The sequence below is a fragment of the Bison bison genome, unplaced genomic scaffold, assembly GCF_000754665.1.
Source record: "Bison bison bison isolate TAMUID 2011002044 unplaced genomic scaffold, Bison_UMD1.0 scf7180017864518, whole genome shotgun sequence".
Lineage (NCBI taxonomy): Eukaryota > Metazoa > Chordata > Mammalia > Artiodactyla > Bovidae > Bison > Bison bison.
This window is the reverse complement of record NW_011495071.1, coordinates 16,195,722-16,206,111: the sequence shown is the minus strand read 5'-3', so window position 1 is coordinate 16,206,111 and position 10,390 is coordinate 16,195,722. Positions and strand designations below refer to the sequence as shown.

Genomic DNA, 10,390 nt, shown 5'->3' with positions numbered 1-10,390 from the left:
GAGGAGACATGGGAGATGCAGGTTTGATCTCTGGGTCAAAAAGATCCCCTGGAGAAGGAAATGGCAACCCACTCCAGTACTCTTGCTTAGAGCATCCCATGGACAGAGGAGCTTGGCAGGCTATAGTCCAAAGGGTCACAAAGAGTTAGACACGACTGAAGCAACTTAGCACACACGCGCCAGCATGGTAAGTACTCTAGTTGTGGGCAGACCAGAGTGTGTGGAGGACAGAGACCTTCTGACTGGGGGATGAAGGCGCATGTTCACAGAGGAGGTGATTTCTTACCTGGGTCTGAGAGGGAGTGAGGAGTGAAGGCAGGGAAGAGGAACACTTCAGCTGTAAGTGAACTGCGTTTGAATTGTCTATGAAATATCTGGGAAAATTAGTTTTGGAATTGAACATAAAGATACCCAGTAGCAGGTTGGAAATGTGTATGTGGATCTTGGGAAAGGAGGTCAGAGCTGGAGGGCTAGGTTTGAGTCATTAAGGTCACTTGGGTTTGAGAGGTGTTGCTGACGTGGTCCAGAGTGGGCTGATGGCAAAATCTGGGGTTAAGAAGCAGTTAGCTAGGAGGAGATGGGCCCCAAAGTGGGTATCCTGGAGGCCCAGGAAGAGGAGAGGCCCAGATGGAGAGAGTTCTCAGCAGGGGGAGGTAATTCTAAAGGCCAAAAAAGAGAGGAATGGAGAGGCTGGGCTTTGCACCAGTCATGTTCCCAAATCCTTTTAAGTGTATGACCTCTCTCTTTCCGCTTCTCCCTCTCCCACCCCTGTTTCTCTTTGGTTTCTGTATCTCTGTTTCTCCGTCTCTTTCTTTGTTCCGATTGATCTCTGTGTCAGTCTGCCTAGTTCAGCTTCGGTCACAATGTAAATGCTCAGTTACTGTTTGCTGAACATTAGAGATGCATGGGTGGTACTTTTTCTCTAGGTTCCCTTCTGAGGAATGTAATTGTTCATCTTATCGTTCCTGGTTGGGCATTAATACAGGAGTCACTGACCTTCGCAAAATTCTAGTTCTGGCCTGCATGATCCAAGGTTGTCAAGCCAATGAGAAAACTTGTAGGCCCCAATCCGCAGAGCTGAGGTTCCCCACGGGGTCACAACCTCAGAGGAGCCTGCAGAAGGGAGCCCTGGAGAGAAGTCCAGGTGGGAGACTAAGCCAGGGTAGGGAAAGTGAAACCAGGGCCCTAAGTCTCGGAGAGACAACTGTACCCGCTGGATGGGGCTAAGGTGGAATGAGGGTGCCACCGTGTGGCGGCCACTGCATATGCATCTCTTAGATAATGCAGATTTCAGCACCCTTTGGGGTTTATCCATTATATATATATATATATATAAAGAGAGAGAGAGTGAGCGAGCGAGCACTTCCCTGGTGGCTCAGATGGTAAAGAATCTGCCTGCAATGCAGGAAGCCTAGGTTTGATCCCCTTGGAGAAGGAAATGGCTACCTACTCCAGTATTCTCGCCTGGAGAATTCCATAGACAGAGGAGCCTAGTGGGTTGAAGTCCATGGAGTCACAAAGAGTCGGACATGACTAAGAAAAAATTAAAGGCTCAGAGTAGGTACAAAAATATTCCAGCTAGTAAATATAGAGGCAGGATTCAGAACAGCTAGGTGTGACTCCAGAGGCCGTGCGTTTTCTGAGACTGTACGAATTGGTTCATACACTGGGAAGCCCACAGCCCATTGGTGGGGGCCCTTCAGGGCCTCCTGATGATGAGCTGGGCTGGACTGAAGTTGCTGAGATAGTAATGGATATGGAGATCAATTTCGGTTGGTGGCCGCTTTCTAGCAGGAGGCCATGTGGCCAGTCACTGGCATCAGGGCCAGAAGCCTGGGAAATTGACCCACTCAACGATTCAGGGTCACTTTCCAGGGGTCAGGAATCTGTGGGATCCAGTTATACATGCTGTAATGACAGTAGATGTGCCTAGATGTGAGCTCTGAAGAGGGTCTCCCTCTCTGATCTGGGGGTGCGGGCCTTAAGTCAGAGCGGCTTCCGGGAGATCTTCCCGGAAGTCAGGCTGTACAATGGTAATTTGTGGATGAGTCACTTGCCCTTGCCCCTCTGCTCCAGTACACAGCCTGGCACTTGGCATGCACTCAGGGAGGCTGTGCTCAGTGGGTTTGCCAAGCGGAAGTCTGGGCTGGTGAGTGGGCCCTTGGGGACCGTCCATTCCCTGACCTCTCTAGTGTATTCAGATTGGCCCATCTTCCTGAACCTGCTGGGGATTAGGTCTGAATCTAGTTTGGGACTGACCAGCATTCCCAGCTGGGGCTGGGATGCAACTCCATGTGCACCCAAGATGAGATTAGGGAGTTGGACTGGCTGAGAGAGTCCCTCACTAGAGACCCTGTTGCTCTCTAGCCTTGGATGGTGCTGGAAGTGGGGAGGCGACGAACCAGATAAGCTTAAGAGGTGTCTTAGGTTGCAGTAAGAGGGCAGCTTCCCATTTCTAGGCCCAGAGCAGCCCCCGTTTCTTCCCTGGGCCCCGGTGAGGTCCCTCCCAGAGGGCCTGTTAGCCGAACACCTGGCAGGAGCCCAGTCCTGCGGGGACTGCTGGCTGCTGTTTGCTCTCTTTTATTGAGCACATCCAGGTGAGTTTTATTGCGGACGGTTCCCCAGGCTCCTGTTTCCACATTTGTCTCTTTTGAGTCTGAGATTGCCAAAGGCTTTCACTGCTAATGGCCCTTAGGGCTCCCAAGAGCATTTAAGGGAGGCCTAGAACATGACTGGGTAATTAGTCAGACTAAACGCAGCCCCTGGAGCGTGGCTGAAGCTGAGTGGCAGGAAGTCATGGTGTGGGGACAGGAGCCCAGGCCCAGGGCAGCTGCACAGGCTTCTCCTCGCCTCACCTCACCTCACCTCACCCTGCCTCTGTCCCTGCCCTGAGCCCGAACAAGGGTAGGTCTCCCTGGCCCTTGATGGCAGGGTCCCCAGGCAGGTGGGTGTCCTGCGTCATCTGAGGAGGACTGCTGAGCTGACCTTGGCAAGTTACTGCCTCTCTTTCTCTGAACAAGTCTCACCTTGCTGGCAGGCTGAGCTCAGGTGTCACTTCTCAGAAGGCAGCATGACACCTCTTCAAAACCATGGGCTTTGAGACCAAGCCATTTTGGTTCAAATCCCAAAGCAACTGGTTTTAAAGTCTGTGATCTGGGGTAAGTCAATGAACCTTTGTGTGTCTCAGTTTCTTCATCTTTAAATCAAAGATAATGATAACACTGACCTCAGAAGGTTATTAAAAGGATGAATGGTATAATAACGTATGCACTGTGTATCATAGCACTGACCTCGGGAGGCGGTTATGAGGATTAATGGTGTAATAACACTTGCACAGTGGTAGCGGGCATATATTAAGCTCTCAAGAAGTTACAGTGCCAAGAGCAGGTCCGACTGGAGCAGAACTCCGGGGGTTGACATCTCTCTCTGGCATTCAGGTCCCCTGTGCCCAGGTTTGCTTCTCTCTGGTGGGGCAGAGAGAGCAAGGCCTCTGTAGGGGAAGGCGGTGGAGGACAGGATGGGGAAAAAGGATGCTGAGCTCAGCCTGCTGCTGACCTAAGGAGGGGAGGAGGGAGCCAACATTTGTCAAGCATCACTTCTGGCTCCAGCATCTCCTGCTTCATCTCTTTAACTCCTCACACCTTGTTGGTGGGTGAGGAAACAGAGTCTCAGAGAGGCTAAGTGACCAAGCAGGAGGGAGTGAGGAGGGGCGCTTAGGGGTGTGAGATTCCTAAGGGACTGTTCTTTCTACTAGAGTTCGCTGTGGTGGATGCCCTGGCCTAGCCCCTGGACACCTGCTGATGCCTGCTATCTAAGAAGCCCATGGGAAGTCACTGATCTCTCTGGAGCCAAAGGATAAGCCCCTAGAGTCCCTGGGGATCCAGTCTGGGATGTGAGTCTGTTTCATTATTGTCATGAGCATGTGCTGTCTCTCTGCTCGCAGGTGGATGGTGTTCTGTGCTTGGCTGACATTTTGACCGACGACAGCCACTCAGAAGCCACGCGGGCCGAGGCTGCGGCCGTGGTGGCCCAGGTCACCTCCCCACACCTGCCCTTCACCCAGCACCTCAGCAGCTTTCTGGAGAGCATGGAGGAGATCGTGACAGCTCTCGTTAGTGAGTCATCTGGGGTGCGGGGGTGCCGTTGGGTGAGGGGGGCCTTGTCACAGTTGTCTTCAGAAAAGGCTCCCTGGGCCCCCTCACTACACCCCACACAACTCCCCCACAGAGATCACATGTGCCAAATCCCAGCGGTTAAGGATCAGAGTCAGACTTGGAAGAGCTTTGTTGTCAAGTCTTCTATGAGAATGCTTGCAGCCCTCTGAGAAACTACAAGCACTGACTTGAGTTCAGGCTAGGATTAATTGGCCTTTCTGGGTGGAGACCAAGACATGCCCCAGGGAAGCGTGGGGACTCCAATGTTGAGGTTCAGATCCTTGGCCAGAGAGACTGATGGGCTTTGTTCCCGAAATCTCCCATCTGTGGTACCCGGGGAATGTGGCAGCAATGCCTGGCGACAAGTGGCTTCTCAGAGAGCAGCCATTCCCCACACCTGCTGCCTGCAACCCCAGCCTGGCCTCGCTCCCTGGGACCCTGAGAGCTTTGACTCTTCTAGAGTCTCCTATTCAGATGTGTGTGTTCCTGGCAGGAGAATCAGAGCCTGATATCCAGAATATACTCTTTCTGCCAAACTGCAGGAAGTAGAAGAACTCACCTGGAGAGCAGTCCTCAGGAAATTTGTTTTGCAGACCTCAGCCGTTCTGTATTTCTATTTCAATCCCTCTCTCTGTCACTGTCTCTATATCTGTATCTTATTGAAACAATGAACATTGATTTCATCAGATAATGTAGGGTTGTGTCAGGGCACTTGGGCTTGGATTTTTGTCTTTGATTCATCCATCTGACAAAGAGCTCTTGATCGGTAGCCCTGGGCAGGCTGTGTGGGATTCCACCCCTCACTTGCCATACTGCATTGCAAAGCTCCCTTTATGGTGTTCCTACTGTAGGAAACAAGAGGTAAGGACCCGTTTCTCCCAAGGGTTCTCCTAGCTTTAGAATTTTCAGATCTGTAAGTACTTTGTACTCAGGAGGTCTTAGTTAGAGTTGACTTAATGGCTGATTCTAGTTTCTCTGGTCACGGCACCTCCAGGCCAGGGTGGGAGAAATCAACTTGTTAAATATCTACATTGATTCAAAGCTGAGAAAATACAGAAGTGGACTGTTGAAGAGCCTTGGCTGGAGGGAACTCAAGAGATCACGCCCACCCTATAAGAGAAGAAACCGAGGCCCAAAGCGGGTGAGAAACTTTCCCAAGGCCACATGACAGTGTTAGGATTCCCTTCTGCCAAGGGTGTTATACTCGGGCATAGCACCAGAGCCTGGCAGGAAACAGAAATGAGGTGAAGAAGCCAGGTGGAAGAAGAAAATAAGGAGATTTTGAGTCCTGTATTGAATTTAAAAACATGTACAGTGGATGATGTTGTTGTTCATTCGCTCAGTCGTGTCCAACTCTTTTCGACCCCATGGACTGCCACACACCAGGCTTCCCTGTCCTTCACTATCTCCCGGAGTTTGCTCAAATTCATGTCCACTGAATCAACGATGTCATCCAACCATCTTATCCTCTGTCAACTCCTTCTCCTGCCCTCAATCTTTCCCAGCATCAGGGTCTTTTCCAGTGAATTGGCTGCTCGCATCAGGTAGTCAAAGTATTAGAGCTTCAGCTTCAGCATCAGTCCTTCCTTCCAATAAATATTCAGGGTTGATTTCCTTTAGGATTGACTGGTTTGATCTCCAGATTCACTTCTGCCAGGGGTGTCATGCTCAATCATGCACCAGAGCTTGGCAGGAAACATAAATGAGGTGAAGAGGCCAGATGGAAGAAGAAAATAAGGAGATGTGAGTCCTGTACTGAATTTAAAAGCATCTGCAGTGAATAAAGAGAGGCAATCCCTGATAAACTCCGGTTGACTGTTGCCATATAGGAAAGAGCAATTTTAAAAAAGACAAAAATTCTAAGTTTTATAGAAAATCTCCCAGTCTATAAATGATAGCAAATAATAAATCAAAACATATATATTCCAAGTGACCTTTCACTATTACCATATGTCTATGCCAGCTTCTTTGCCTGTTCTGGATTTCTCCCCAGAGAAGAGTTTCCTTATTTGTTTTGCCCTGATGAAGATACATTGTGGAGTCGGCTCTGAGAGTCAGCAGATGGGATGTATCTTCTGGGCAGGTAGCCAGGGCTCTGTTCTTTGGTGGGAAATAGTCCTCCAATTTCTTGCCATTCCCTGGAAACATTTATAAATGAGTCACTGGGATCCTCAGTTTAATCTTTCTAACATATCCCAGGTGACTCAGCCTGTAGCTCAAATAAATGTGCATCATCAAAATTAAAAGGCACTTAGACAGTTGTGTTAATAATTGCTATGTCTGCAGCAGTGGTGGTGATATAAGAATGAGGGTGGGTATTTGGACTAGAAATTGTAGCAAAGTGGACTATGGGTTGTGTGATCACACCCCAAACCCTGGACATAGGCAGGTGGCCTGGAAGGGCTGACCCTAGTGGTTTCCCCCAAATCAGAAGATAAAGCCATCATTGTAAAGGGCTGGTCATAGACTTCTTATTTGTTGCTGTTGGTTAGTCGCTCAGTCATGTCCAACTGTTTGTGACCCCATGGACTGTAGTTCACCAGGCTTCTCTGTCCTTCACCATCTTCTGGAGTTTGCTCAAACTCATGTCTATTGAGTCAGTGATGCCATCCAACCATCTCATCCTCTGTCATCCCCTTCTCCTCCTTCCTTCAATCTTTCTTAGCATCAGAGTCTTTTCCAATGGGTTAGCTCTTCGCATTAGGTGGCCAAAGTATTGGAGCTTCAGCATCAGTCCCTCCAAAGATAGAGTTCTTAATTCCTTGGCTAATGTGCAGCCCAGGGAGGTTAGATCAAGATGCTAGGTCTTGTTGTGGCCACACCTGGGCTGTGGGGAGCAGTGCTGCCCAGAGGGTAAGCATTTTCTCGATGAAATAAGATCTGCAGGAGCATCACTGCAAATGAAGCAAAGAAGCCTGGAGACAAGAGGCAGCCTAGAACATAGAAAGAGTAGGGAGTCTGGGGTCAGGCAGACTTGGATTTGATTCTCAGTTCAGTTTAATTCAGTCACTCAGTCATGTCCGACTCTTTGCGACATGAATTGTAGCACGCCAGGCCTCCCTGTCCATCACCAACTCCCAGAGTTCACTCAACTCATGTCCATCGAGTCCGTGATGCCATCCAGCCATCTCATCCTCTGCCGTCCCCTTCTCCTCCTGCCCCCAATCCCTCCCAGCATCAGGGTCTTTTCCAATGAGTCAACTCTTCTCATGAAGTGGTCAAAGTATTGGAGTTTCAGCTTCAGCATTGGTCCTTCCAATGAACACCCAGGACTGATCTTTAGGATGGACTGGTTGTATCTCCTTGCAGTCCAAGGGACTCTCAAGAGTCTTCTCCAACACCACAGTTCAAAAGCATCAATTCTTCCATGCTCAGCTTTCTTCACAGTCCAACTCATGAACCCCCAAATTACCATCAACCCTCAATTCCACAGTTTTTGGAAAATCATTGAACATTTGAGTCCTCTGTCCCTTCATCTATAAAATTGTCACAAAAAGTTGGGTTGTTGTGAGGATGGAATGAATTAGTGAGATAGAGTGCACAGCAGGGCCTGGCACAGAATAAACACTTGATCAGAGGTGGCTATTGCTACTAGCTTCTCTGAGTCTCAGCTTCTACATTGTAAATGGAGGCAACTACTTTCTGCCCTAAAGGTGCTCAGAAATTAATGGCATTGTGTAAAGCACACTGCAGGAGGTTCAACTAATGCTATTTTCTGTCCCTTTATAGGCAGGGACCAGAAATTGCTTTCACTAGAAGGTGCCAAGAGGTGCCAGTTCTAATATCAGAACCTAAAAGTAGATTCTTTTGGAAGCAAGAACTAGAGAGCAGGATAGAACACAGCTCAACCCTTCCCAGTCTGGCTTCTTTTCCTGTACTTTCATAGAGGTACTATGTAGGTATCCACATCAGTAGGAGGGGATGTAGACCCAGGAAGCCCCTTGATTATTGGTCATGTTGTAACTGAGGGTCAGAAGTCAGGCCCATTCGGATGGGTGGGCAGTACCGTGGACCCCTTTATGCCTTCTCCAAGGCAGGAGCCCATGGGGGGAATGTGTTAGATGGTGGAGGGGTGCAGGTTGGGGTGGCCCTCTCTTCCTCAAAGAATCCACCAGAATACTGGAGTGGGTAGCTTTTCCCTTCCCCAGGGGACCTTCCCAACCCAGGGATTGAACCCAGGTCTCCCACATTGCAGGTGGATTCTTTACTAGCTGAGCCACAAGGGAAACCCAAGCATACTAGAGTGGGTAGCCTATCCCTTCTCCACGGATCCTCCTGACACAGGAATTGAACTGGGGTCTTCTGCATTGCAGGCACATTCTTTACCAACTGAGCCATCAGGGAAGCCCCAGAGAACCTTTAATACAATTACAGATGGTAGTTGGGGGGATATTATTAGGATTGGGTTATGGCTCCTAGAATCAGTGAGAAAGAGCCTGACATTCAGGGACATGATGTAGGACTTTTATGCAGCCAGGTGATCCTTATCCTGGGACCCAGAGGAAATCCCGAAACTGTGCTGACGACAGTTGGAAAAGCAGTGTTTTTATATTTTAACTTCAGCTTCTCCCTCAAGGCTAACTTAGCAGCAGTCTAGTGCAGTCACTAGACACACATGGACTAGAGCTCTTTCCTGCCCCAGGGCCTTTGCACATGCTGTTCCTTTGGTTTGGAACATGCTCTTTCCCCCACATATTCTAATGACTTGTTCATTTCCCCCCAAGGTCTCAGTGGGAAAGTCACTTTCTTAGGGAGACCTTTCCTACTCATCCAGTGGGCCTTTAAGACGAGTGCTAATTCTTGTCTTAGCACCTGTTTATTTCCTCCCTCATATTTATTAGACTTTGCAGTTATATATATCAACTTCTTAAAAGTTTGTTTTCTCTTGCCCAGTTGTTTAGTCAGTAAGTTGTATCCAAATCTTTGTGACCCCATGAACTTCGGCATACCAGGCTCCCCTGTCCTTCACTATCTCCTGGAGTTTGCTCAAACTCATGTCCATTGAGTCAGTCATGCCATCCAACCATCTTATTCTCTGTCACCCACTTCTCCTCCTGCCCTCAGTCTTTCCCAGTATCAGGCTCTTTTCCAGTGAGTCAGCTTTTTGCATCAGGTGGCCAAAGTATTGGAACTTCAGCTTTAGCATCAGTCCTTCCAATGAATATTCAGGGTTGATTTCCTTTAAGATTGACTGGTTTGATCTCCTTGCTGTCCAAGGGACTCTTAAGTCTTCTCCAGCACCACAGTTTGAAATCATCAATTCTTTTAGGATGTAAGCTTAACAGGGGCAAATATCTGATCTGCTGTGTTCACCAGTCCATATGAAGACACTAGAGTGCCCAGTACACAGTGTTCACTCAGTAGATACTTGTTGGATGAACAAGTAATTAGAATGCACACATCAGGTTGCAAATGCCAGCTCTGCAACTAATATCAGATCAGATTAGATCAGATCAGTCGCTCAGTTGTGTCCGACTCTTTGGGACCCCATGAATCGCAGCACGCCAGGCCTCCCTGTCCATCACCAACTCCTGGAGTTCGCTGAGACTCACGTCCATCGAGTCAGTGATGCCATCCAGCCATCTCATCCTCTGTCGTCCCCTTCTCCTCCTGCCCCCAATCCCTCCCAGCATCAGAGTCTTTTCCAATGAGTCAACTCTTCGCATGAGGTGGCCAAAGTATTGGAGTTTCAGCTTTAGCATCATTCCTTCCAAAGAAATCCCAGGTCTGATCTCCTTCAGAATGGACTGGTTGGATCTCCTTGCAGTCCAAGGGACTCTCAAGAGTCTTCTCCAACACCACAGTTCAAAAGCATCAATTCTTCGGCGCTCAGCCTTCACAGTCCAACTCTCACATCCATACATGACCACAGGAAAAACCATAGCCTTGACTAGACGGACCTTTGTTGGCAAAGTAATGTCTCTGCTTTTGAATATGCTATCTAGGTTGGTCATAACTTTCCTTCCAAGGAGTAAGCGTCTTTTAATTTCATGGCTGCAGTCACCATCTGCAGTGATTTTGGAGCCCCCCAAAATAAAGTCTGACACTGTTTCCACTGTTTCCCCATCTATTTCCCATGAAGTGATGGGACCGGATGCCATGATCTTAGTTTTCAGAATGTTGAGCTTTAAGCCAACTTTTTCACTCTCTACTTTTACTTTCATCAAGAGGCTTTTTAGTTCCTCTTCACTTTCTGCCATAAGGGTGGTGTCATCTGCATATCTGAGGTTATTGAT

At 48.6% G+C, this 10,390-nt stretch overlaps 1 protein-coding gene across 1 annotated transcript in view; it reads left to right on the top strand.

Annotated features, from left to right (window-relative positions):
* Positions 1-10,390, top strand: part of INSC (inscuteable homolog (Drosophila)) — a 138,311-nt gene that overhangs the window by 103,725 nt on the left and 24,196 nt on the right. Inside the window, exon 7 of the mRNA XM_010830562.1 lies at positions 3,944-4,115. Within this exon, the coding sequence (XP_010828864.1) occupies positions 3,944-4,115 (172 nt within the window). The remainder of the gene's footprint in view (positions 1-3,943; positions 4,116-10,390) is intronic.